This window comes from Misgurnus anguillicaudatus, chromosome 2, assembly GCF_027580225.2.
Source record: "Misgurnus anguillicaudatus chromosome 2, ASM2758022v2, whole genome shotgun sequence".
Taxonomy (NCBI): Eukaryota; Metazoa; Chordata; class Actinopteri; order Cypriniformes; family Cobitidae; genus Misgurnus; species Misgurnus anguillicaudatus.
This window is the reverse complement of record NC_073338.2, coordinates 35086827-35114044: the sequence shown is the minus strand read 5'-3', so window position 1 is coordinate 35114044 and position 27218 is coordinate 35086827. Positions and strand designations below refer to the sequence as shown.

The 27218-nt window shown below is 38.4% G+C and overlaps 4 protein-coding genes across 5 annotated transcripts; 2 read left to right on the top strand and 2 right to left on the bottom strand.

Moving 5' to 3' along the window:
- The first annotated feature begins 1000 nt into the window (after positions 1 to 1000).
- zp3b (zona pellucida glycoprotein 3b) lies at positions 1001 to 4354 on the top strand. The gene is made up of 8 exons (XM_055202896.2): positions 1001 to 1530; positions 1622 to 1737; positions 1823 to 1926; positions 2048 to 2228; positions 3225 to 3342; positions 3419 to 3504; positions 3576 to 3934; positions 4013 to 4354. Exons 1-8 carry the CDS (start codon positions 1129 to 1131, stop codon positions 4264 to 4266), a joined length of 1620 nt encoding a protein of 539 aa, XP_055058871.2. The 5' UTR covers positions 1001 to 1128; the 3' UTR covers positions 4267 to 4354.
- arl14 (ADP-ribosylation factor-like 14) lies at positions 3931 to 6460 on the bottom strand. The gene has a single exon (XM_055202897.2). The coding sequence runs from the start codon at positions 5124 to 5126 to the stop codon at positions 4518 to 4520; it is 609 nt and encodes a 202-aa protein (XP_055058872.2). The 5' UTR covers positions 5127 to 6460; the 3' UTR covers positions 3931 to 4517.
- Positions 6461 to 9551: 3091 nt separating this feature from the next.
- On the bottom strand, positions 9552 to 16263 carry ppm1la (protein phosphatase, Mg2+/Mn2+ dependent, 1La). Its single transcript, XM_055202895.2, has 4 exons — positions 15287 to 16263; positions 11059 to 11233; positions 10823 to 10984; positions 9552 to 10729 (listed from the first exon to the last, which is right to left on the bottom strand). Exons 1-4 carry the CDS (start codon positions 15683 to 15685, stop codon positions 10380 to 10382), a joined length of 1086 nt encoding a protein of 361 aa, XP_055058870.1. The 5' UTR covers positions 15686 to 16263; the 3' UTR covers positions 9552 to 10379.
- A 3543-nt stretch (positions 16264 to 19806) lies between these two features.
- On the top strand, positions 19807 to 25321 carry otol1a (otolin 1a). Of its 2 annotated transcripts, XM_073854312.1 has the most exons (5): positions 19807 to 20340; positions 20716 to 21191; positions 21283 to 21372; positions 22082 to 22153; positions 23843 to 25321. In XM_073854312.1, the coding sequence occupies exons 2-5, from the start codon at positions 20747 to 20749 to the stop codon at positions 24724 to 24726; spliced, it is 1491 nt and encodes a 496-aa protein (XP_073710413.1). In that variant the 5' UTR covers positions 19807 to 20340; positions 20716 to 20746; the 3' UTR covers positions 24727 to 25321. The 2 variants fall into 2 exon arrangements, with proteins under 2 accessions (XP_073710413.1, XP_055058869.2); XM_055202894.2 differs by having other exon boundaries at positions 19807 to 21191; positions 23843 to 25320.
- Positions 25322 to 27218: the final 1897 nt, after the last annotated feature.

Below are 27218 nucleotides of genomic sequence, written 5' to 3'. Positions count from 1 at the left end.
GGTGGTGCCGCCGGACTCGGAGATCGGCTGAGTGGATTCCAAAAAGGTACAAATCAAATGTTTAACTCTAGGGCAGCTGAAAAATGAGCAAATTTTCAAAAAAAGTGGAGTGTCCCTTAAATGCAGATAAGCTGATGAATTGCAAACACTAATCGTCCTAATGGTGGTTTGTTAAAATTGAAACTCAATTGTGCTGTCAATTATTTTCTCTCTTTGCACTAAAAGACAGTGCTGTGATTGAATAGTGCAGATTAAGGGGTGGTAGTATTATAAGAAGATACTCTTTTTACATCACATAGGGAGTGAATTACCTATTTTTTCACATGCTTACAGAGAATGGTTTACTAAAACAAATTTTATTGTTTCATGATATGTCGCCTTTAAGATATTGATATGCCAGACATTGTAGAATTGGGGGAAATAAAATATAAATAGATGTTTGAGTTGCTATCAGGATTGCAATTTCTCATCTGTTTGTGTATTACACATACAAATGCAAAGCTGATGTTATTGCCGCAGGTTGATAGGAGTACAATGCATACAGTACTACAGTGCAACATTAAAGAGTGGTTTCCTGGATATGTTTAGATTAAGCCAGGCCTCGGCCTGTGTTATCTTGGGGGGGGGGGCCCAAAATGTAAGCCCAACAATGCATGTTTGGGCTTCCTAATTTAAAAACATCCTGCCCTGACTATCTTAACATATATGAGGGAAACCACCCCTTAAAATTCAGGTTAAAATCTAAATACTGAATATCAATTTTATTAAATTTCATTTTAATCACAAGTGTTTTTGTTGTTCACTTAAATGCTCATACAATATAGTTATTTATCATACATACGCATATTTCATACGAGGTTGTAAACTGCATTAAGAAAAATGTCTCAAATATCACTTAAAAACGTCATGTTGGTTACACCTGCATTACATTTAAATGTTACTCTTACCCTCAACAAGGCGAGAACAAATTGATATCAGGTGTATGTATCGGGCCTCGTGATTGGTTATTGCTCAAGCAAGTATCGTTTCTTGTTAACGCACGTTACAAACTGTGACGTAAAACTGCCGTTGTTACTTAACTTGTTGCTTACACCGATTTTCTGTTTAATCTATTATTTAGCAGTACAGATGTGGCTCAGCGAAAGAATAAAGTTATGTTTTGCTGTCATTCTTATGACATCCCTACTCGCCGAATGTTATCCTCGCATGAACCCTCGTGCGTTCCAACAAGGAATGAAGCAGCAACTATGGAAAAGTCAGTTTCAGGCAGCGATCCCACCTAAAATAAACGACCCAGTTCCTCAACGACGCCAAAAAACGATAGACGTGCGGTGCAAACAAGAATCAATGGAGATCGTAATGCACGCAGATCTGTTTGCCACTGGCCTTCCTGTGTACGCAGAGGAGCTGTGGTTGGGTCCTGACTCGATTATGAACAAAGTGTCTGGAGGATCGTGTGGAGCTGTTCAGTCTGGAGAATTAGAGTTTACTGTTGTTTCTAACTATAAAGATTGTGGGACCACACTGTCTGTAAGTTAACAAAAGTGCGCAGTCTCAACGTAAATCATGTTATTTTTCTCCGTATATTTTGTTTAATGGCTATAACTGTCTCTTATAACAGATAACAAATGAGTTTGTGATATATTCCAATGTCCTCGTGTACTCCCCTCTCCCATCGCCTGATGGTGTACTTCACCAGTATGGTGCAGTCATACCTATTCAGTGTCAATTCCAGAGGTAAGCTGGTGCCATTATTCCATTATTGTTTTACTGTATGTAAATGTTTGTTTACTCTCTACTCTTGTGTTTTAAATCTCTTAAGGCAGTATAATGTTGACAGTGCAGCAGTTGCACCCACATGGATTCCATATGCTGCCGCTGTATCAGCTGCAGATTTTCTGGACTTCAGCCTCAGGCTGATGAGTGGTAGGTTGCCTCAAATAAAAGCCCACACAATCTGCATGACAGATGTGGACTTTAGTATGGTTTGTCAATTAGGTGTTGCGCTAATATTAGCTTGACAGACTTGTGTATTTCTCTGTTAAAGATGACTGGCAGCATGAGAGAGGTTCAAATGTCTATTTTCTTGGTGATCCGATACACCTACAAGCATCAGTGACCTTGGCCAATCACTTGCCCCTTCTTCTATTTGTTGACCATTGTGTGGCAACACCAACTCCTAATGTGGATGAAAGTGAGCTTCAGTATTCCTTCATAGACTATAATGGGTGAGTTAACTATTTCATAATGCAGTATTAAAGGACAAGTTCGGTATTTTACACTTAAAGCCCTGTTTTCAGATTGTTTATGATGAAACAGAACGGTTTTGACTGAAATTTGGACATATGATGCTGGCCTGAGAATTTTTGGGTGTTTGTTCTATCACCTCCCACCTCTATAATAGCTGTATAGGTTCACTGGAACAATCCTTCCTAAAATGCATTAAACTTTCGTTTACAAAGACGTGAAACTCACCGAGTGGTCAGGGGTGTTCACTGATAAGCTCACACAAAAATCGCTGCATAAGATGCTTTCCAACAGGTTTTATTGTAGTTTTTGTCCAACTCCATTGACTTGTATGTTCCGCGCCAGGAACTTTGTTTGTATTCTTGCAATTGGCAAAGGTGGATTATCGCCACCAACTGGGCTGGAGTGTCTATTATTCAAGCTCTCAACGGAAGAATATACGGGTGTGAGCCGTTTGGAAAAATAGGTCCACAAGTTTACAACGAATGGTAAAACACCTGTTGGAAAGGATCTTTTGCAGTGATTTTTGTGTGAGCATATCAGTGAACACCCCTAACCACTCTGTGAGTTTCACGTCTTTGTAAACAAAAGTTTAATGCATTTTAGGAAGGATTGTTCCAGTGCACCTATGCAGCCATTGTAGAGGTGGGAGGTGATAGAACAAACACCCAAAAATTCTCAGGCCAGCATCATATGTCCAAATTTCAGTCAAAACTGTTCCATTTCATCAAACAATCTGAAAACTGGCGTTTAAGTGTAAAATACCAAACTTGTCCTTTGACTTTATAATGAGAGAGAGGGCTGAACTGGCTCTTACAAAAGTCTGTTTATAAGACTTATACATTAAAGGCATATGCATAATATACAATTTTGTTTGCATGCCCAGGCTTGAGAATTGCTATGATTAGTTTTTCTACTCAACATCACATGAATAGAGCCATAGAAGTTGACTTACTGATCTTGTAGACTGTTTTCAGATGTCTTTCAGACAGTATGCATTCATCTTCACGCTCCAAGTTCTTGCAGAGGACCGAAGGGAACAAGTTAAACCTACTATTGGATGCCTTTAGGTTTTACCGGGTGACGAGCAACTTGGTGAGCAGAGTGTTTACTATGTTGGCAATTCAAGTAATCGACTTTATCCAATTCATGGTTTTTACTGTGTACACAGATATTTATCACATGTTACCTAAAGGCCATCCCTGCCGCTTATTCTGTGAGCTCTCAAAATCGTGCATGTTCCTTTATTGATAAAAGGTAATGGCAAATCTTTAAATACTTCTTCTTTTGGAATTACTAGATCCTTATAAAAACTGTGACCCTTGCAGGTGGCAATCTGTGGATGGAAATGATCAGGTGTGCAACAGCTGTGAGCCATCCAAAAGAGGCATGGCAGATCCAGAGCCTATCCGGCCTTCACCCATCACGCTAGCCCCTCCCCTTGCCAAAAAACCAGGGCCTGCATTCTTCCACAGTGTGCAACCGGGTCAATCCCAAAAACGCTTTACGCCTTCACCCATCAAGCCAACCCCTCCCCTTATGCAACCTATTGCTCCCCAAAAAGCAGGACCTGCATTCTTCTTTAACGTGCGACCGGGTCAATCACTAGAAGCTTTAAAAGCCCTTACACAGTCGAGACAATACACCAATGGCAGTTTGTCAAAGAGAGGAACCGACTCGAACAAAGGTTGGCACAATTTTAATGTTTCTGTTTTCATAAACTTGCACGTTGGAGGATTTTACAACTCTTAATCTTTCTCTTCAGATTGGCATAAGATTACCACTTTAGGTCCTCTAGTTGTGCTCCCAAAGCAAGAAACATCACAATTATCAGGATCTCTTCAGATCAGCCCATCTGAAGACTCAACAACATCTGTTACTGAGAAGCCTGAGCTTCTGAGTCCAGTGACAGATACACTTGAAGTCACTCAAGGGACCAAAAGCTTGAGGTCAGGAAAAGCCCTGTTTCTTAATTTTTCTGATATCCTGGGCTCTGAAGAAGGGAGTGGATTTGAATAATTTAATCTCCGTAAATGCATACAAATGAAAATAAAAGATGGAAGTAAACAATGTGACTTAAAAAAAATAAAAACATTTTAACATCTTGTTTCTTGAATTTTTCTTTGAGGTGATCTTACAGAAAACACATTCACAATAAATACACAATTTAGCAACTCCTGTTAACATTTCCCATTTGGTTCACATCGAAATAAATAGTATAACCATACCTTCAATTAGCGTGATTAACAAAATTACAAAAGTAGCGTAGGCTATTTTTTCATTGACATCATAGATTTTGATCTGATGTGTTTCATGGTCTCTTTGATGGTGTTGTCCTCGGGTTTCATTTTCACCAGATGCACCATTCTTCGGAAACCATCTACCAGACCTGCTCCAGTCAATGAAGAACAAGGCTGAATGAACCAGTCTCGGTCGCTACAAATCTTTCTCAAATTAAACCGTTCTGTGATCTCCTTTACAGTTTTAGCTTCTTCAATATCCTGCTTGTTGGCAAGAACAACGACTGGCAGTCCCCTGAGGTGGTCGCTCTTTAAAGTCTGTTCCAACACTCTTTTGGCCTCGTCCAGTCGCTTAAAATCAGAAGAGTCCACCACAAACACAATTCCGGCCGAGTCTTGGTAAAAATTCTTCCAGTGTTTTCGCATCTCGTCCTGGCCGCCGACATCCCACAACGTCAGGGCGATTTTCTCCCTGCTTTTCTTTGCTTCGATCATTTCTACATTGAATCCTATTGTTGGAACTGTGTGGAAGCTTTCATTGTATTTAAGCTTGTAGAGCAAGGTCGATTTTCCGGCTCCGTCAAGGCCTAGGAGAAGAATACGCACTTCGGGTTTTTGCCTGGATCCAGTTTGGCCCATGTCAAATGTTCACAAAACAAACGCTTCTTACAGGCTTTACTTAACAAATGAGTTTACTTAAGATGTAGTCCGTGTTACTCGGTGATGTATTATATTAGGCTTATCTGTGTGACACAGTGATTACAGGGGTCAAAGTGTGATGGGGCACCACCCAAATGATATCCTAGGGATCCCTGTAAAGGTGTGTCGGTGTGTGTTTTGAAAACCTGCATTGAATTTTACATAAACTTTTCCACAGTTTAGTGTCAAATATGTTCGAAATTGTTCATGCTATGTTTTGTATTACATAGATTGAAATTAAATAGTTCAAATAACATTAAAATTACAAACAACACAATTAAAGTTGCCTCTTGCCATGAGGCCATATAAAGAAAGTAAATGAAAAATAATACTGTCTTGAATTGGACTTATAGCAGCCTTTCCATGTCATTCATCAGTTTGTGAGTCATGTACAGTAGGTGATAAACACACCTATTAAAATTAGCATAACTAGAAACTTTTGTTTAAAAAGAAAGAAAGAAAAGTTCAAAGAAATGCATCCTACTGCTTCCATTTCAGTACAATGAAAAGTTAATGGATTATGTTTCTCTCGTGCATTCACGGATCCTTATCACACCATCCCAAACTTTCCAGATACCGTTGACTGGATTATTCATCCGGATGGATTTCAGGAAGAAACGGAACTTCCTTCAGCAATGGAGAGCCATATTTATCCAGTTGCGATCATTTACCTTTGTCTTTCCGGGGTTTTATCTATCCACACCCCACCAGTTGGATCCGCCACAAAAACCAGCCCGGCACAGTCGTCATGACTGCTGCAGCCGTGTCGTCGTCTGTCCGCTGGAGTCCCAGCTCTCGTGTCATTCTGTTCTGGTCGCAGTTTTCCATGAGAAATGCCAGCAATCCGTTTCTCGGTCAACTTTATAGTCGTCGTAAGTGACGCGGTCACTTGCTCGCTTGCACACTGGCCCATATCTTTAATATATATGCAAAAATCCTTAGAGATGTTGGTCTGTGCTGCGTCGAAGGTTTCTGCCAAAATGATCAAAATACACGCGTATATATTACAGCCAGCCACTAAATGTTTGGGTTCACGCCCCCTTGTGCCCGGTTGACAATTCCAGAAAGATTACTCAGGGTAAACAACATGACTATATGGAGCTTTCATACTGAACCCCACAGTGTTGGTGCTATTCTTGGGATTTACACCTGGTCCCGGTTGTCACGATGGTCTGGGTATGTTAGGGTCGTTGGACTTCTCATCATCCCGATGCGCGTCACTGTTGCTTCAGATGTAGCGCTGCGGTTAAAGTTGCGTGCACGTGGACACTGCAAACGCGCGTTCCCACTTCCAGTAATGTCGCACATAGTCGGGAAGAATCCAAATAGGCATACGTCATCGCTATTTTATTTCTTTAATACTTATGAGCTCATACTACAGTTTCAAACAACAGATCAAGGCTATCTCACCTACTGAAAAAGACCAGAGACCAGATCCTGGCTTGCTGAAAAGAGCATAAACACTATAAACTATTAGAAATTGAAGTCTATATAAAATTATTAGAAATGTTAGGAAAATATACTATTAATATACTAATATACTGCAAAAAATGTTCACTAAATGTGCAATAGTGTAACCCACTGTAAATTCATTTTTGTTTTCCTTGCTAAGAAAACAACAGAAAGCATCACAAATTCTAATGGGATGCATTATGAACCCTCAGCTGTTTACCAATAAAACCATTAAATTTTTTTTGTATAGGATTAACATCCCACCTTTAGATCCCACATTGCCAGTAGAGACCATCAGATTCCATTATACTTTCCTTTAAAACCAATACAATTCCCATTATTAAAACCAATAGCATTTATGTGATGGTTTTTAGCAGGGTTATCAATCTAACGAAATATTATATTGGGTATACGCAAGACGTGTTTCAGAGTGCATGTTTTGGAAAATAACACTTTGTCGTCTGTGTAATTACATAAAGATGAACCATAGATAATGCGGTGACATCATGCACATGTGTTAAATCAGTCTACTAGGACAACAATGAACAATGGCTGCCTACCGGACTGTGTTTGTGCTGCTCACAATACTACGTTTATTAACACTTCTTCAACAAAGTTTATAGTCCAGTCACTACTTCATCATCTGTCTAAACAAAATTGCTAAATTCTTTTGCTTTCTTGATTGTTTGTATTCATCACCCCGTAGAAGAATGTATGTGTGTGCAGGCGTGTACAGTTTTTCTGAATTGCTAAAACACATTTTTTTGAAACCATCACTTATTTTTTCAAAACCTTAAACACAAATCCAAATGGTCAAACTTAATTCACAGAACCCCTGCCTCTTTTAGCAAAATTAAACAAAGCTTTCAAATCATACACACATAGTCTATATAAAACGCTACAGAGCATCCATTAGACGCTATACCTTAAAAAATTGAAAACACAAAATCAAAAACATCTGCTTACAGAAAAATACACGTTTATGGTATATAAAAAACACACTTGACAAATATTGTTAAAAATCTCTATTACTGTAATCACAAGTTTAGTTCAGTGAGTGAATACTTTACTGTAAGTAATAGTATGTTTTCAATTTTACTGTAAGCAGCACTTGTATTTTGTAAAAAGTTAGCAATCTAACTGCAAATTTTGCCAGTTGTATCGTCTCTGGTATCCTGTTCTTCATCATACTCTTCATCTTCTTAGACTGTTTCCAATCCACACAACTGGTAAGATAAAAGTATGCAGAATTTTGTGTTGTCTTAGTGACAACTGTGTTAGTTGTGTTCAACTTTTGCCTGCCTGTGTTTAGCATTTATAAAACAAGTGCATTGCAGTGTAAAATGTGTGTTTTAGTGAAAAGTTTGTTTAGAGTTTTGCAAAAAGAGTGCATGATTTGACAAATGGGTTTAGGCCACTATGAATTTTGTTGAGAGATTGGGGTTTAGTGTTTTAGCAATTCAGAAAAAAATAATTTATCAATGAAATCTTTCAAAAACAAATTCCATTTTCTCCACATCGTTGTCATACAAACATTTGTATTTACCAGTGTTTGCAATGTGTTAACCACACTTGACGCAGCTTGATAGTTAAACTGGTTGACTACCAGGTTGTATATGGCCTCTATTGTCAACGTAGCTGGTCTGTTTTGTTTATGCTGGTGGTTCTTAAACTTTTTGGTGTGTTTTTTAATAAATTAAAGGGGACATATAATGGAAATCTGACTTTTTCTATGTTTAAGTGCCTTAATTGGGTCCCCATTGCTTCAATCAACCTAGAGAATGTGACAAAGATGAACCCAGTAACTTAGTTTTGGTAAACCATTCTCTGCAAGCATGTGAAAAAATAGGTCATTGAAATTTGGCACCCCTTGTAATGTCAGAAGGGAATAATACCGCCCCTTAATCTGCACTATCCAACCACAAAACTGCCATTTAGTGTAGAAATCAGCTCCTTTGCATTTCAAAGGACACACCCAGAAATTACACGTTTTTGCTCACACCTACAAAGTCGCAATTTTAACGTGCTATAATAAATTATTTCTATATGGTATTTTGAGCTTGAACTTCAAATACATACTCTGGAGACACCAACGATTTATTTGACATCATAAAAATGTCTTGTGAAATGTCCCCTTTAATGCATTTTACAAAAATGTCATAAAACAGGTGCCCCAATGGCACCACCTCCATCCGCCCAGTTTGTGAACCACTAGTTTATGCAGTTTATCATTTACTACCTTGTGAATCGACACCTTCCAGGGCACAGTTGCCACCTTGTGGATAAATCATAGACTGTAAAAAAAAAGGACGTAGTGTCTGTGAGATCACCCATAGGTTTGTGAAGAGCTTTTTTGAAGCCACTAGTAGGCGGTGCCTGTCATCACCATCTTGGCCGCGCGTCACTCGCGGATAACCGAAAATGGGTAAAGAGGCAGGATGCGGGTAAAGCTGAGGTGGTTTGTTGCTGAAACCACGCCTGCCTTGCTCGACTCTAGTGACAGCCGTGGCAGGTCACCTGTCACTCAAATGGCCACGCCCTTAATTATGCAGAATTTTAAGGCTTAATATAATATAAACTGATGAGTTTTTAAAAAATGCACCCCCTTTAGACTTGTCATGAAGGGCAAAATTAGCTATAAAGACAAATCATTTTTTTGTACCAGGTTGTAAACACTACTTTCTGCTGTAAAGTTGGACATTTTTAAATGGGGGTCTATTGTAATCAAATCTCTTTTGGAGCCAGCCTCTAGCGGACAGTCGATGAATTGCAGTTTAAGTCACTTCCGTATTGGCTTGATCAGCGAGATCGGAAGGGTGCCCCTCGGGATAAACTAATTTTCTGCACGAAAATGAAATGCGCATGTGCGACCTGTAAATCCCAAGTAGGATAGAAAATAACACAGACAGAAAATTTCAACTTTGACTTGTTAGATTTATTTAGCACTTCAAAATTCAATTTACATTTCACACAGTGCAAGAAATGTTACTATTTTGTGGATTAGGACTGTTGTCATTTTTTTAGTTAAGGAGGAAACTAAATTTTATGTACCATTCAACAGTCTTAAATGGTCACATAATATTTACATTAAAAACCATTTTCAGTCCGACCACTTTTATAACCATAGAATGAAAAAAAAATGGTGATCTAAAGGCAGGAATGACTAGAAATTCTGGGTTTATTTAGACAATAATGAATTTGATATGAATGTATTATGGAGAACTATTCAAACGGTAACATTCTAACCCAAGCTTACACCAATCTCATATAAAGTATAAATGATGAACAGCACCAGTGTAAAGTGAAACAGATCCCTTTAGCTGATATAAGGGGATCATGCACACATCACAACTGAAGAGATGGATACTGTATTAACAGCTATCATTTACAAAAACACAACAAAATAAAAGTTATATTTATGCATTTCTTTTAAACAAAATGCCCAAAGTGCATGTTCAAGGCAATAATGGTCCTTGTATCTGTTATGCCAATTGCTGTTCAATTCACAAATAATATTGCTCTGTGTAAGGAAGGTTGGGATACATCTTTACAGTGTGAGGCATAATCGAAAAAGGAGTAACTTTAAAACCATGTGTGTCCATTTGGCACGAAAAAACGAAAAAATCTGGTAATGCATGTGTTTGCACATGCACATGTATCTACAGAAAAATGCTGTTACCTCTTATATTACATCATCAGACACTGTCAAGATAACCAAGGCCATGTATCGGTTCAGTCATATCACTCTCCAGTTTTACCCCCGGGGTTGTTCTTAAACTTTACCACCATGACCGTGATGTTGTCGGGGCAGCCGCGGTAGAATGACTGCAGCACAATGCTCTTGGCACCAAAGTGTGGCTCATCCAAGCGTTCACGGACAAATCGGACGGCTTCCTCGTTGCTAAACGCATCCCAAAGGCCATCAGATGCCAAGATCATGAACTCTGGCTGTAGCTTGTCCAGGTCAAACGTCAAGATGTCAGGGTCTGGGATGACCACGTTTAGGTTCTTCAGAGGATAGTCGCCCAGTGAACGTGACATGGCAAGGATGCCCTGTACTCGCCAGGAACCGTTGAAACTGATAAAGCCACCTGAAGATTGCAATCGGGTTAAGTACTGAACTACAATCACATATTATATAGCTAAGCGTTGGGAAATCAATGATGTACCACAAGCAAGCTCACCTGCTCTCTTAATCCTCTTGCGCTCCTTCAGCTGGTAAGGCTTGTGGTCATGTGATAAAGCCACGGCATTGCCGTCCTTGTCGCAGAGAACACCGCGAGAGTCTCCTACGTTTGCCACAGTCAGTTCCCGGTCGGACAATAGGGCTATTAAACACGTTGTGCCTGGATATGAAGAACAATAATTCAGCCATCTGTATGCTGATGAGCTCAACCAAAATGTGACACCACCTACTTACCTGCTTCATCGTGAGAGGCGGAGAACCTCTCCACCATATCTCTGTCCACGGCCAAAATGCGCTGTTCTAGTATCGCAGGATAGGACAGCGTGCTGTCTTTCTTTTCCCGCTCGTAAGCCTGCAGCTGCTGTTTTAAAGTCTCGGGCAGGTGGGCCTTCACATAATCAGCGGCTGCCTGCGTAAAGAATAGAGACGGGAGGAAATTTGAGATGGTGCTTTTATTTGTGGATATCACATTTAAAGACATTTGTCCTTGGGGAAATGCTTGCTTTAGCATTTGCGACTTAAAATTGTGTAATTGTGTTTCCCAACTAAAACATTTAGTTCATAATGGAGTTGGCCTATAAAACAAGGAAAGAGAAGATGGGTTGTAAAACCCTCCACATTTGCACACATTTTAGGATTACAAATATATTTTCTCTCCTCGTACAAGTGGTGAAGTGTTAAAATTAAGTAACCTCAATGGTTATGAATATTATAAAATAAATAAATTATAATAAATTGTGCTTATATTGTGCATTAAAAAAGAATGTGTTTTTATTTTGTTTTTCAGGACTTTTCCAGTGAATTATGATGACTGTAAGGAATTGCAGATATTTTACATTATTTATTTATTTCCTATTATTCTCAAAATTTTTATTACTGCAATTAAGTTTTATTTACAGCAAAAATGTCTTTAATATAACTTATATTTTCAATACATATTCAAGGCGGTACAACAAAAATACGAAATAAAAAGGCTTAAATCAAGGCTATCAACTTAAAAGGAATCTAAGAGCTCCTGCCAAATGCAGTTTGCTGCAGAATACAGATGAAGGGCCGCAACGTCTCTAGGGAAAGATCGGAGTGTCCTTTCCAAATATTGCAAGATCCCAACACATTAAGCATCGGGCATTATTTCACTCCCCATCATCACTCTGGATGCTCTGGATTCCTATCGGCTCCTGAGCTTCGCATAACTTCAGTTTTAAGCCTTGGCCAGTGACTCAGCGATGTCACACTATAAATACAGTTATGAAACCAGAGAAGGAAACATAATACCTGTCTGCCAAAGGAAACACTGCTGCCTGCAGCCTTTTTCTCAGCCACTTCCTGAGCGACACAGAGTCGCTGCTTTTCTCAAAAGACACATCAGAGCCTTATGATGAATCCTATACATTATTTACACAGAAGTGCTGTCTATGCAGAACGTGAGCAGATGTATCTCAGGGTCACTTTGCACATGATACTGGTTGTAAAACTCTAAATAGCAAAGAATTGCTATAGGTAAAGGATCCTTAGGTTAGCTTTACTGTAGTAGATGCATTCAGTACTGCTTTCTCTGAAATGCTAGCACAGTATTGGTTGATAATATCGGAGACTTGTCTTACTGTAGACAGCAAATCCAAATAGCTTCCCCCAGAAACTAAATAATTAATTTAAGTATTGAACATGCATTAATGCTAATGGTTGCACCTATGCTCAAGACTCCCGTATAAAATGTTACCTATAAGTTTCTTGTTCACCTTAGCCACTTTATAGCCACTAATGTGAACTTGTATCATATTGTATTTCGTGTTATACTTCATCCTTAAGTTTACAGATACATAATCCGTCATCCATATGGGATTCATTGTTTAAAGAGTACCAATGATCAGTGTTGGTGAAAGTTACTTTTAAAAGTAATGCATTACAATATTAAGTTACTCCCAAATAAAGTAACTAACTGCGTTACTTAGTTACTTTATATAGAAAGTAATGCTTACGTTACTTTTTAGTTACTTTTCCGTTACTTTTTCTTGGCTGAGGCTTTTATGTTTTTTATGACTGAAAAGTTCTGCATTCAGAAATTGCATATTTCATCACAAAAATGTCGAGCTCTGGCCTGCCGTGTCAGTTTCTGACTCCCACACAGGCATGTACGCATAGAGTGCATAATGTGACTAGTTTAGTTTAATTCAGTACATCGTTTTTTTATCAAATTAATTAAACTAAAAAGTAACTTGCATTACTTTTTTGAAAAAGTAACTTAAATATTAATGTGTACATTTAAAAAGTAATGCGTTACTGTACTCGTTACTTCAGCCAATGAGATACTTGATTGTATTATTGCATAGAAAAGTTTTATAATCAATATGTGGTACAATATTCTTTAAAGAAAATTTTTAATTGTATTAAAATATTTATAAAAAATATATATTTACTATTTCTGGTTAAAGAACGCATCACAACAACTTCTGAAAGTAAACTGCCATGTTTTAACGTTCCATAAAACAACAACGTTAACAATTTTAACAATGTAAACAAACAAAATAATAAATAAAATAAATATCACTGTTATCATGCACATTTGCACACGCACATATATTCCAACTTACATCCCAATAAATCATTTATTTATCTATCACAAACCATCTTGCATATTGCGATATGTGCAGCTGCACTGTTACGGTATTACCCGTATTGGGCGACCCTTATCGAAAATAGATTATCACAATAAGATTACTTATTGTGACACCTTCATGGTTAACCAGATTTTCGGTTCCCTTTTCTTATCGACAAAATGCTAAAAATATGTAAATAGAAAAGCAGACAAATTGATAGTGTCTGATCTAACATAACTGACACAATGTTTATACCGCCCTCATACATTTTAACACCATTTTACCAGTCCTAATTCAAAATTAGAATAACAAGGAAACCACCAGGGATTACTGAATAAAAGACAAAAGTTTACAAGGTCAACTGTGCTAGTCAATGGCTTTCTATCTAAAAGGGTCTTTTTGAGTTCTAGACACTACATTTAAGACCTAGTCTGTACTACAGACATATGAAATAAGAAGTGATAAGTACAAGCAAACTTAAACAATAATTTGAATGTTTTTTTTTTATATCAGTTGAGAATTATAGCCTTTTGAAAACAAGACATCATCTTCATCATCACACCTAAGCATCATATATAAAATAGTCAAAATTTTAGCTGCAAGATGCCTGAAAAAATAGAAATAAAAGTATCTTAATAATATTTATCAGATTCAGTTCTATACTGAACACTGCTGTATACTGTCTGTCTTTTTAATTTCTGAATTTCCCCTTAAAGATAAACCATTTATAAAAGAAAAGATAACATGTCCTTTTATAGACAGTTACCCGGAAAAGTGTAATTAAACGTAACCACACCGCCCCTCATAGAGGAATGTGCAGTTTTAAAGTAAACACACCAAGACTGTACCAAATATTCGGAATCAGGAATCTCAATCTAAGGAATAAAATCCACTACATTTAATGACAAACAGTTAAAAAAATTATCTTTAGTGGATGTTTATTTAATCTTTAATTAATAAATATTAATCATCCTAAACCAACTTCATGCCATTTCACACGCATTTTTTAAAAAGCCTGTAATCTGCTATCAGTATGACAAACATATTTACAGCCAAGAATTTATATACGAAGAGATTATAAGGCATTTTACAGGGGCCAAAGAGCATGAGTTTGGTACAAATTTAGCCATCAAACGCTTGGATTGCAGGGAAGCCTCTGTACATTTGTATAAACAAATATTACTATAAATAGATTGCAGACAATCCAAATATGATCGTTAGAGAGAGTAACAGCCAACTAGGTAGGAAGATGCTGGATGTAGATTTCTGGTTAGAAACACATCCGAGTTTCTTTAGCTGGTTTTTCTAGGTTTCCACAGCCAGTGGGGTCCCTTATATCTTGTTTTTAATTTATGTACTTAACTGCATCTCAGAGGGCATTCAAACATCAAGCCTGTCAATATTTGTCTGCTTTACTACACAATGAAAAGAATAAAATGAACATCTGTCTGAGGCCCATTGAGGCTGGGATATAAGACGGGTTGAAGCAGATGTCTGTCTACCATGTCTGGGGGAAGGGAAACTAACTGAATGCAGCGTATCATGGGAATATCAATTGGCTCCATTAGAAGATATACTGCAGTAGACAAGTTTATACATAAATGTGATTTTTATATAAAACATTTCAATACAGAACGTAATTGGCTGCCAAATTGACACTAGGTGAAATGACCACTTCTTATAGGCCAAGAAAATACAGTTTATATCCAAAAGTCTTAAAAGCAAAAATATCAGTATCATAATTAAATTCAGCTTTAAATATAAGAACATAGCAGCTGGTATAGTAATCTCTGTAATATTATTATTATTATATTTTTTTTTTGCCCTACTGCATCTGCTCTCATCAGCACCCCAATGTGTCTTACCTCCCCACCGTGGCCGTCAAAAATGGCAAAGATTGAAGGGTGGCTCCTGTTGACCAGATCGGTAAGGACCTCAAAGCGATCCTCCATGTGATCTCGTCGGCCCTGTATCGAGTACACCGCAACATTGTTGTTCCTGAACTCCCATGTTTTGGAGAACTCTGCATCCAGGACGTCCAGAGCCCCGAGCCGGTCGTTCATCATCATCTCCGCCACCTTCCCCTTCACCATCTTCACGGCATCCCGGCTGGATTTTACAATCGTTTTCACCTCGTCCGTGTGAAAGAAGTAACTCCAGAGGGCCAAGCTTATACATAACAGAAACAAGGTCTCTGGCCTGAGTAAGAAATAACGCATGATGCGACCCAAAAGAGACAAAAGCGTCATTGTGTCTCCTATCATCACACGCTCAAGTCTGCACCGTGTGACTTAAGTATAGGCTTTAAATTACTTCATTAGACCAATATTAAAGCCCATCTGCAGCTCGTCGTGTACGATCGCTCCGGCAAAGACCCAACGAAACGACGCAAACACCCGACGGTGCACCTTGTATAGCAAATCGCCGCTCTTTGTATTGCACACGAAATGGTGCGAGGTCGCAGTGGGCTTACAGCTGCAGTCTGCCTACCGTAGAGATCCCATTACCCCCAACGACAGCGAAACCGTTCCCAGCAATAAAGCCATCTGTTCCGCTAGTTACCGGTTTCAAGTCCAGTAACTAGCGCGATAAGTCAACACGGGCCGTTATTAAGTCGTCAACATGCGTCGGTGACAGTTTAATATCGCGCTATGGCGCTCTGTATTCGACTATATACAACACAAGCTGCCTCGCTCGCTGCCTACTTCCTTTGCACACTGCTGCGTGACAGGCTGATGCGCGCGGAGCCACGCATTTAAAGAGCAACGACGGGTGAAAAGAAAGGGGGAATAAAACAAAACGCACGTACGGAATCACTTCGTATGTCCTGCACAGTACAGCATATTAACGAAATAAAATGATTATTTTAGAGATACCGCAACTTTATAACGTAACATCAGTGTGTTCAAGGAATCATGACGTCATGCCGTAGATGTCCTCTGAGGAAAACAGGTTCGCCATTGTGAAATAAATCAAAGACCCATTCCATAATTTGTTGTCGCAGTCCCACATCTGATCTACAATTACTTTGTACATTATCTCATGCAAAATAGTAACATTTAGAAATAAGATTAGTGACAGTTTTTTTCTTTATATAAATGGCTAAAGATGATTACAGTTATACTTTAAAATATAAATAACATCCTAAATTTGACATAATTGTGTTAAAAAAGTAGATTTTAGGTTATCTGTATCTACCCATTTAAAACAGCTATATAAGTCAATAAGTTGTTGAAAATAACTAGTTGTTCGACACTAATTAAAACTGAAACTAAGTACTTAAGTACCTTGAAGTAGGAAAGCTAGCAATAAGATAAATGAATGCAATTTGTAATGCATCATTTAAAGTGATTGCAATACAGCCCATCTAAAAGTATGAATTAATAAATGCACACAATATTGATTTCTCTTGCAACAAATATTGTAATTCCAGCAAGATACTCCCATACTTAAAACTCATTAAAATGTAGACAAATGGATCTTTGATTTGTCTAATACTGCCTATTTTCCCTAACTGGCAACAAGGGCATGTCATTAATCACAAGGCATTTGAGCCTTTTGAAACTAATGCATATGGCCTCTGTAGGGGCAGAGACAGGGTGGGAATCGCAGGCTCAAGTATCAACCCACATCTTCCACCCAACCCTCTCATACTGTATTCCCAAATGGTGCCCTTGTGTACACAGAAACAGCGGTAGACTGGTCAAATGGGGACTGTAAGTGGATAAGCTAATGTCTGCTTAAACATATCCCTGCTAAAAAAACAATAGACACCATCCCAGAGATTCTATTGGCTAGAGATGTATTGGTTCTAATGGAATATGGTCCAAAACACACTACAGTGTAGTGGTTTAAATGGTAAAAGCTAATGGTTCCTATTGGTATTTTAATGGAAACCATTAGGATTTTTGTAATGGTTTATTGTTTTTTTCAGCAGGGATGACTGTATTGGTTTCTTATGGCGCAGCTATATTTGAAGAGTTTGGTTCCAAAATGCAATAAATCCATTTTGACAAATTTCGGTAAAAACGTGTTTTCTATACCAAGAAAGAGACAAGATGAAAAGCACTATTTTCTGTTACAAACTTTCACATAGCATCTTTAGGTTATAAAAACATAAAAAATTCAAATCCATAACTTGATTTTCAAAGATTTATTATAAAAACTGATTATTTTTTCCACAAAATGCAATAAATCCATGACAGTTTTTTTTCAATATGCTATAAATCTATTCAATCAATGTATAAATGTGCATTCATCTTTGCCATTTTATATTCATTTAGTTGAACATTTATACAAACTGATTAAAAAGTAAACATTAATGGCATTAATCAAAACACTTACTCTGTCATATTAGGAACACTGCCATTGCTGCGGTTATACTTGGGATGTCGTCGCTTAACATTTTTCACAGCGATCATCTCTAAAATGTTTTGGTCCTGCTCGATTTTCGTTGACTAAAATAATGTAACGTTTTTCATAAGATGGGGTCAATGTGTTAGCATTAGAAGTTTGATGCTGTCGGGAGAACAAGCACCCATCTCCTGAGTGCCTCTCGCGTAAATTATTAGATGTTGATGGCTTACATTCTTTCTCGTCACAGAAAACCATCACATGTTTATCAATGCAATTAAAGTATTATTTTGTTTTTTCTTGTTTGTTGATCACGAAGTAGAAAGTAGAGGAAAACTAGGATTCCGTGTACTCAATGCACCACCATTATTTGTTTACATTGCATGGAATGGTGCGCTGTAATTTGTGGAGCGGATGTATTGCATTCTGAGTGGCGTTTATCGCGTTTTGGGAAAAAAGGGAGAAAAGATGACAGAATAACATGGCGGATATTGGATTTTGCGTAAAATTAAGAATTTACTTTTAAATACTGACTTGATATAATACTGATTTTGGCAGTAACTCATTTTTTTCAAAAATGGCGTTTATCGCGTTTTGGAACCAAACTCTTCATTTGTTTTGTTTGATGCTTCCTTAAGCGAGAGTTTAACATTGGAACATTGTCTATAATAGAGACACCATTAAGGGCCCTTATATGGCTTGTTGAGGTGTGGTGAGCCGTTTGTTGTTTGGCAACACAATTTTTTTGCAAAATGCGATTCTGTGTCCGTTTGCATAAACATTGCCCATAAGGTAAGGAACTACTACTAGTCTGACCAGCAATCAGTTAGGGCTAATTTGTCATACTATTTGGATTTAAATGAGACCAATCTACCTTAATAAGTGATGTACTTAAAACAGTTATGATCAGTCTTAAAGAAAACTAAAAACTAACTTTTTAAGACTAGTCTTAGAAGTTTATGCAACCGGTCACTGCTGGTCATGAGCACATTCAAACTTTCTCACTACCCCACGGACCTGAAAAACACACAGGTGTATTTTAAAAGGTTAAGTTTAGTTTACAAATTGTCATTGGTCCATTGGGAGACATCATATCCCAATCTGAGATAAATATCGTAACTGGGTGTCTGTAATCTCTTCAGATCTAAAACTCACCAGAGCTGGATTTCCCGCCATGACTTTGTTTCACGGGCCAACGTCTCATTTGCTTTGATTTAGCTTCCCTTTAAGCTTCAGCCAAGATGGAGCAGTTACACAGAATTCGGGTCTCGTTTCCGTTTTTCTTTCGAATTTTTTGCAGTTATACTGGTAGACTGTGTGTAAAATACAGAGTTTCTGGTCAAGTGTAAGTGTTAGATAGAAAGGTTGAAGGCGTGTAAGATAGACAACCATTTAACCTCCCGGTGTTACTGTTTTCCCGTTGAGACTGTTCAGAAATCCCCCTAGAAGTCTTTGATTCTTCTTTGATGCTTGGGAAAATCTTGACTTTCTTAACCTCGCGTTTAAAAATGTTTGTTGCTCTTAATAATGCCGACACTGTCAATCATGCATTTTTAAAAATATTATTCATTATATGACTTTCTTTCCAGCTAGTGGTGCCAACACTGGCAAACATCAATTTTATTACACATACGTAGAGTATTAAGATTTAAGTTTTTAACCTTAGCATATAACTCATCCTGCATTATGTGTGTCAATACTAACATGAATGATGTCACTAATAATGAAGAGATGTGCTGTTACTTTTCCTAGAGACTGGACTACCCAAGTTACTACCCAATCTATAAATAAATGCCAGATTAAGACTTGACCTCACAAAACCTTCAAGCAAACACCATACAGCAACTGCATACAGCAGGAACCTCCTGGCACCATGCAGACATTTGTATGCAATGTTCACTTTCTTTATAAAATGTAAAAAATTAATTTATCTCCATTCATATATGCTCATATTAAATTTACTTTAGGTTCTGAGATAATTCTAATGAATACACGAAAAATTAATGAACAAAATGTATGCACATGTATGCTCTACTATGCTGCCCTCCAAAGGCTAAGTGCAGTATCTACGCAAACACTGAAACTGAGAAAAATGGCTTTAAAGTTTTTTACACCAGCCAGTCAAACATGTTACTGCAATTTTGGCACACACATTTCTCTGAAATGGGACAAAATTTAACCAGGAGACTTTGTCACAAGACACAACAGATCTCACAAAGCCCATTTTAACCCTTAACTCAATTTTGACCAAATGCGTAGTTACTGCGCTTTCGCTTTGTAGGGCAGTATGAGTAACTGGCCTTGTTGATGTCGCACCAGGAATACTGATGCATGAGAATCAGGCGGATTGATGTGTTACTTTCTAAAGCCACCACATTAGGTTCTCCTCGGGTATCAAGTCCTCAAACCCATGCCAAGTGTACCTCACCTGCCCATTGAGCAACAAACCCTGTCTCTGATTGGCTGGATTTAGGGGGACGGAGAGGAACAGGTGGTTAAAAGGTACTGATCTGGACACAGCTTTCTCCCAGATAAGGTAAAGACGCCATTCACGTTCAGTCACCAGGTACGTATTGGGTGGAATTGATCTGCTTTAAAAATGTATTCTGTCCTTATGCTGTGTAAAAAGGTAAAGTGCTGTTTATTTTCTGTTAGGGCATTTTAAAAGTGGCGTTTACTAAGGTGAAAATCATTACCAATGGTTGGGGTTAGTGATTTGAACCTCTGGCACTAAGTATAAATCTTTAGATTCTGCTTTGGACATATTGATACCTTGAATCATTGCAGTATCATTCTTGGTGTCTTGTTGAGAAGTGGGGAGATTTACTGGATGGGTAAAAAATCCTTCAGACGGGATATTTAGTATCCATAATACCCTATGGTGGTATCCTTTGCATGGGCATTTTCTTTATAATAATATAATATTTTCTTTTGGTGTCAGCATCTTCGGCTGCTGTTTGCGTGCAGCTACAATGCCCAGTATTCTCCACCTTGTCGTCCTGGTGATAACCTTGCTGGTGGTAAAAACAGGGACTCAAGCGTCGATACCCAAGACCACACAGTGGCCACGGCTGAAACCGACTAAAAAGCCCCCGCCTGGGGATGAAGCGGATCCTCCGCATGCACCCACCCACATCGGTATGCTTCAGATCACCACCATGACCAGCCCCACCACCAGTGCCATCACAGAAGAAATCACAGATTCGCTGATGGACGTGTACTCCATTTCACCTACCGACAGCACCACCTTCTCCAGTGATACGTATTCTGCCGATTATCACACTGAGGCCAAGGTTCCTCCTGGTGTGGGTCCTGGGAACTACACATTGGACTATAATGAGTGCTTTTTTAATTTCTGTGAGTGTTGTCCGCCAGAAAGAGGACCACCGGGACCGGTGGGAGAAAAAGGGTCACCAGGTAAGAAAGATTAGCTTAGGTACAGATTGAAAATGCTTTGTTTTTACGTAAGTGATATCTATATCTACTATTACATGCATCCTCATGCAAGGTATACCAGGGCAGAAAGGAGATATTGGACCTTCTGGACTTCCGGGTCTAGACGGACTCACCGGAGCTCCTGGGCCACATGGAGGAAAAGGTCAGTATGGTACTGTAAGAAATGCTCTAATTTATGATATATATTCTATCTACATAGCTGAAGAAAAAAAGAGAAGAATTATTTGAATAAAATATCCAACTTAATAAACATTATTGTGCCTAGATAATAAAATAAGAACTTCACACCCACAATGCTGCATGCTGACACAAGTTTGCAAAACCTGCAATTTGTAACATCAAAACTGGTCATGCTTGTTCTATAAGGTTGCTCAGAAAGTTTCACTCTTATGTCTCTAATTCTTCTCTTGTTTTAAACCTGAACAACCAGAAAAATTCTGCAGTGTTCTCATGTAAATCTATGTGCGTTTTAAATGAACAAAGATCAGTCCAACAGTGACAGACATGCAAAAATAATGACATTTTGTTCATGGGCCAAGTTCCATTACTTCAAATGTCAAAGTCCATATTCCATTTAGTAACAATACCACGTGAAGGCTTGGGCAAATAATGGGGAGACTACAGTACATGATAAAATCGTGGACTTTAGAAATTAAATAAAAAGCAGACTTACAAATGATTTGACAGGGGTAAAGCATATTTGCTTTGTTTTTCATGTTTCCAAAGGAACTCTTTGTGTTCCTTTTAAAAAATTGTTCAATGCACTTTTATCCACAGTAGCAAACCCGTATGGGATTTGGGTTCATTAACCAAGAGTTTTTAATATTTAACTGATCTCATGCTTTATTCAGGAGAAAAGGGTGATCCTGGCATGAGTGGGTTGCCTGGGATTCCTGGTGTTACTGGGAAACAAGGAGAGAAAGGTACATTACTTGTATACTTATAAATGATACATGTCCAGTTTGATGGTCCCATTTTAGGAAAACTATTCCGTTTTTATCAGTGGCGGCTCGTGACTGCTCATGCGAGCGGCGCAAATTCAAAATAAGTGTTCGGAGTGTCGTGTGTTGCTTGCGTTTTCAAAATGTGTGTTTGTTGCGTCATGTGAACCATGTGCATCACGTGTTTTGTCAAAATACGTGCCTGCTGCACATGCATCAAAACCGTTAATGATAAAAGAGACGCTCACGTTCGCAAAATACACACAAGACACTCCCTTAACAGTAAACTCTGATTACGCATGAGATTATGCGAGTATCTGGCAAACGCGAGCGTCTCTTTTATCATAAACCCTTTAGACGCTGCAGCAGGCACTTATTTTGACAAGACACGTGATGCACATAGGATCACTCGATGCGCAGAACACATATTTTGAAATTATGAACCGCACACATGACGGGCTACATACATGTTGTGACGAACTTCTCATTGAGCGTCCTCGAAAAAAGAAGTCACAGGTCGCCACTGTTTTTTCCTCATAACTTATTACTGATATTGTTAACATGATAAATGAAATCTGTATTCAAATCACAGAACAAATCAGAGTCACGTTGTTTAATAGATTTAACATGAAAGAACCAATTTGACTGGTTAAAACATTCATTTGACTATTTAAATGTTTTTTTCTTTTATCGGAATAAGAGCCAATTTGTCACCAATACATTTTAATGGTTTAAATACACTGTAAAAATTATTTGCTGCACTGTAAAAAATATAATAAGCATTTTTGTCAAATCAACATGTTACTTTAACTTAAAAAATTAAGTTAAACAATTTCAACTTGATTTTATAAGTTATGTTAACTTTTCTCAAGCCAAAACTTAAAATAGTAGGTTGACTATAGTAGGTGTGCCTTAAAATTTTTTGTTCAATCAACTCAGATTGACTCATCAAGATAATAGTAAGTTATAATGACAAGAGATGTGTTGCTACAACTTATAAAATGAAGTTGACTTATTTCAGCTATATTTTGTAAGTTGTAACAACTCGTCTCTACACTCTAAAAACAGATGTGTTAAAAACAACACATTCTGTGTTCGTTTAACTAACACATCTCTGTGTTATTATTGGAACAACACATTTTGTGTTATTTTTAACACAACTTGTGTTGTCTCTTTCATTTATTTTAACACGAAATAACACATAAATGTGTTAAATGGAATGACACAAACTATGTGTAAAAAATTAACACATAATTTTTTAGTCAAGATAAATAATAGTAAATTAAACTGCCAATCTAAGTTGATTGAACAAAAAATTAAGGCTGCAAATCATTTTTTACAGTGTAGGAAAGTACACTTCCCTTTTGTGGTCCCCAGCTTCTATGATGGCAGCCCTTAAGCATATGCCAGGAAAATATAATTTAAATGTAAATGTAGTTACAAATGGCATAATTATAATTGAAATCCAACTCAATTTAATTATATGAGTTTGATTTCAGTCATTGATTTTAAATTCATTTGAATATTTGACTCTATATATTATATTTTCACAGAATGTTCTTTGCATTAAAAGTAGAAAACATTACATAGCTTCAAATCTTAATGTAGCTTCACAGTCTACATCACAATTCCCCAGCTTTAGTATTCTATAATTTATCATAATGTGTTCAGGTGAAATGGGCCTCAAAGGAGAAAGGGGAGATACAGGTTTACCTGGAACGAAAGGAGATGCCGGTGACCAGGGAGAGCCTGGCTGGAACGGAACCAGTGGTGAGGTGGGTGATCCTGGCCCTTCCGGCCCGAGTGGCCCCCCTGGACCAGATGGCATCAAAGGGGAGAAGGGTGACAAAGGTGACTGTCCATTTGGAGAAAAAGGGCAGAAAGGGAGTATGGGTGAGGCAGGGCCTCCAGGGCCCAAAGGAGACATGGGCATACCAGGTGTAAATGGCATAGATGGGTTTCCTGGGCCCAAAGGGCCTAGTGGAGACCCAGGACCTCCGGGTAAACAGGGAGAGCCTGGACAACCAGGACCTCAAGGACCACCAGGGCAAAGGGGGATGCCAGGGATGAAAGGCATGAGAGGCCTAAAGGGACTACGGGGTATAAGGGGGTTAAAGGGCCTTCCAGGTGAACCTGCCATTCAGAAGCGCTCAGCCTTCAGCGTAGGTCTTTTTCCTAGCCGGTCGTTTCCGCCACCTGGCCTGCCTATCAGGTTCGATAAACTTATTTACAATGAGGAGGGTCACTGGGACCCTAACATCAGTAAGTTTAACTGCACTCATGGAGGTGTGTACGTATTTTCCTATTACATAACCGTGCGTAGTCGTCCCTTACGAGCAGCTCTGGTCGTGAACGGCATACGGAAACTGCGAACCCGCGACTCTCTGTACGGCCAGGACATCGACCAGGCCTCCAATATGGCCGTGCTCCGTCTGTCATCTGGTGACCAGGTATGGCTGGAAACTCTGCGGGATTGGAACGGTGTTTATTCCAGCAATGAGGATGACAGTACATTTTCCGGATTCCTGCTGTATGCCGATGCAACGAAGGACTGATCGCCAGAAATCGCACTGACATCTGGATGAACTGTTGTGTTTCCAAAGGGGCAATGGAGGCCAACTATATTATCCAAAATACTTGAGACCTTATACGTCCAGTTTCATAAGAATTATTGATGTTAGTTTTTTTTATACATTGATGATTTGTTATAGCTATTCGAGTAGCTCCTCACATAGGACAATACAACACAGAGGGCAGCTTATGCAATAAATGTAATGATGATTTATGTCTGTCATTATATTTTTACAATATAGATATCAAAATGGCCTGCTGTGCTCTTATATATTTTAGTTTATCAAAACTGTGGTCTGTGGAGAGGCATGAATTATATAGATTAATGTTGGACTTTGTGACTTTTTTAAGGGCAACATTGACATCTTGGAATCAATAATGGGAAAGTCAACCTATATTAAGACTTCTTTTAATCACTTAATAGACAAATTTAACTTGATTTATTAAAATGTAGCGTTTTATCATGTCTGAAAAAAACTTGTATTATCATTAGTGTTTTTACAAACTTTGTTGTAATGTTTACTTTGCAAAGATATTAAATAAATCATTAATGATTTTAATAACACATTTTAATTTCATCTAAATGGGACATACAATGAAAATCTGACTTTTTCCATGTTTAAGTGCTATACACTCACCTAAAGGATTATTAGGAACACCATACTAATACTGTGTTTGACCCCCTTTCGCCTTCAGAACTGCGTTAATTCTACATGGCATTGATTCAACAAGGTGCTGAAAGCATTCTTTAGAAATGTTGGCCCATATTGATAGCATACCATCTTGCAGTTGATGAAAATTTGTAGGATGCACATCCAGGGCAGGAAGCTCCCGTTCCACCACATCCTCTCTATTGGGTTGAGATCAGGTGACTGTGGGGACCATTTTAGTACAGTGAACTCATTGTCATGTTCAAGAAACCAATTTGAAATTATTCAAGGTTTGTGACATGGTGCATTATCCTGCTGGAAGTAGCCATCAGAGGATGGGTACATGGTGGTCATAAAGCGATGGACATGGTCAGAAACAATGCTCAGGTAGGCTGTGGCATGTAAATGGTGCCCAATTGGCACTAAGGGGCCTAAAGTGTGCAAAGAAAACATCCCCCACACCATTACACCAGCCTGCACAGTGGTAACAAGGCATGATGGATTCATGTTCTCATTCTGTTTAAACCAAATTCTGACTCTACAATCAGACCAGGCAACATTTTTCCAGTCTTCAACTGTCCAATTTTGGTGAGCTTGTGCAAATTGTAGCCTCTTTTCCCTGTTTGTAGTGGAGATGAGTGGTACCCCATCCGCCTCAAGGTTGTGCGTGTTGTGGCTTCACAAATGCTTTGCTGCATACCTCGGTTGTAACAAGTGGTTATTTCAGTCAAAGTTGCTCTTCTATCCGCTTGAATCAGTCGGGCCATTCTCCTCTGACCTCTAGCATCAACAAGGCATTTTCCCCCACAGGACTGCTGCATACTGGATGTTTTTCCCTTTCACAACATTCTTTGTAAACCCTAGAAATGGTTGTGCGTGAAAATCCCAGGAACTGACCAGATTGTGAAATACTGTCTGGCACCAACAACATGCCACACTCAAAATTGCTTAAACCACCTTTCTTTCCCATGGTGACATTTAGTTTGAAGTTCAGGAGATTTTCTTGACCAGGACAACACCCCTAAATGCATTGAAGCAACTGCCATGTTGATTACATTATTGCATTAATGAGAAATTGAACAGGTGTTCCTTATAATCCTTTAGATGAGTGTAAATGGGTCCCTAGTGCTTCTATCAATCTAGTAAATATGAAAAAGTCCAACCCAGTAACTTAGTTTTGGTAAACTATTCTGTGCAAGCATGTAAAAAAATAGGCCATTGAAATTTGGCTCCCCTTGTGATGTCAGAAGGGGATAATACCACTCCTTAATCAGCACTATCCAACCACTGCACTGCCATTTAGTGCAGAGATCAACTCATTTGCATATTAAGGGACACACCCAAAAACCGCACATTTTTGCTCACACCTACAAAGTGTCAATTTTAACATGCTATAATAAATGATCTATCTGGTATTTTGAGCTAAAACATCACATATGTACGGGGACACAAAAGATTTATTTGACATCTTAAAAAAACTCTGAAATGTCCCCTTTAATACATTTTCATTCGGAAAGGACACACTTAGCTTACCTTTATCTTTGGTTACCCTATCTGCTGAAATTTACTTTGTGTCAAAAATCCTGAATTGATATATCCAGCATGGAAAAGCCGATTCAGCAAAGGAACTTGTGGTTTCAAGTAACAGACTCACTGACAGTGACAGATGGGACGCTTCTGCAGTATAGCCACTTTTTGCCACAAAAACTGCTGTAGTGATTATCACAGAAGTGACTCAGCAGCACTATGTCTGTATTAAGTACGTCATCAAGAATTTGTCCAAGGTCATGTTTAAAGACACAAAACCTGCATCCCTGAAAACTTGA

Coding starts and splice junctions, on each gene's coding strand:
- otol1a (XM_073854312.1), top strand. CDS start 20,747: ATGCCCAGTATTCTCCACCTTGTCGTCCTGGTGATAACCTTGCTGGTG. Junction 21,192..21,282: donor GGGAGAAAAAGGGTCACCAG/GTAAGAAAGATT, acceptor TCCTCATGCAAG/GTATACCAGGGCAGAAAGGA. Junction 22,154..23,842: donor TGGGAAACAAGGAGAGAAAG/GTACATTACTTG, acceptor TAATGTGTTCAG/GTGAAATGGGCCTCAAAGGA.
- ppm1la (XM_055202895.2), bottom strand. CDS start 15,685: ATGATAGGAGACACAATGACGCTTTTGTCTCTTTTGGGTCGCATCATG. Junction 10,985..11,058: donor CGCCTCTCACGATGAAGCAG/GTAAGTAGGTGG, acceptor CTTCATATCCAG/GCACAACGTGTTTAATAGCC. Junction 10,730..10,822: donor CAAGAGGATTAAGAGAGCAG/GTGAGCTTGCTT, acceptor TGCAATCTTCAG/GTGGCTTTATCAGTTTCAAC.
- zp3b (XM_055202896.2), top strand. CDS start 1,129: ATGTGGCTCAGCGAAAGAATAAAGTTATGTTTTGCTGTCATTCTTATG. Junction 1,531..1,621: donor ATTGTGGGACCACACTGTCT/GTAAGTTAACAA, acceptor CTCTTATAACAG/ATAACAAATGAGTTTGTGAT. Junction 3,343..3,418: donor ACCGGGTGACGAGCAACTTG/GTGAGCAGAGTG, acceptor CTGTGTACACAG/ATATTTATCACATGTTACCT.
- arl14 (XM_055202897.2), bottom strand. CDS start 5,126: ATGGGCCAAACTGGATCCAGGCAAAAACCCGAAGTGCGTATTCTTCTC.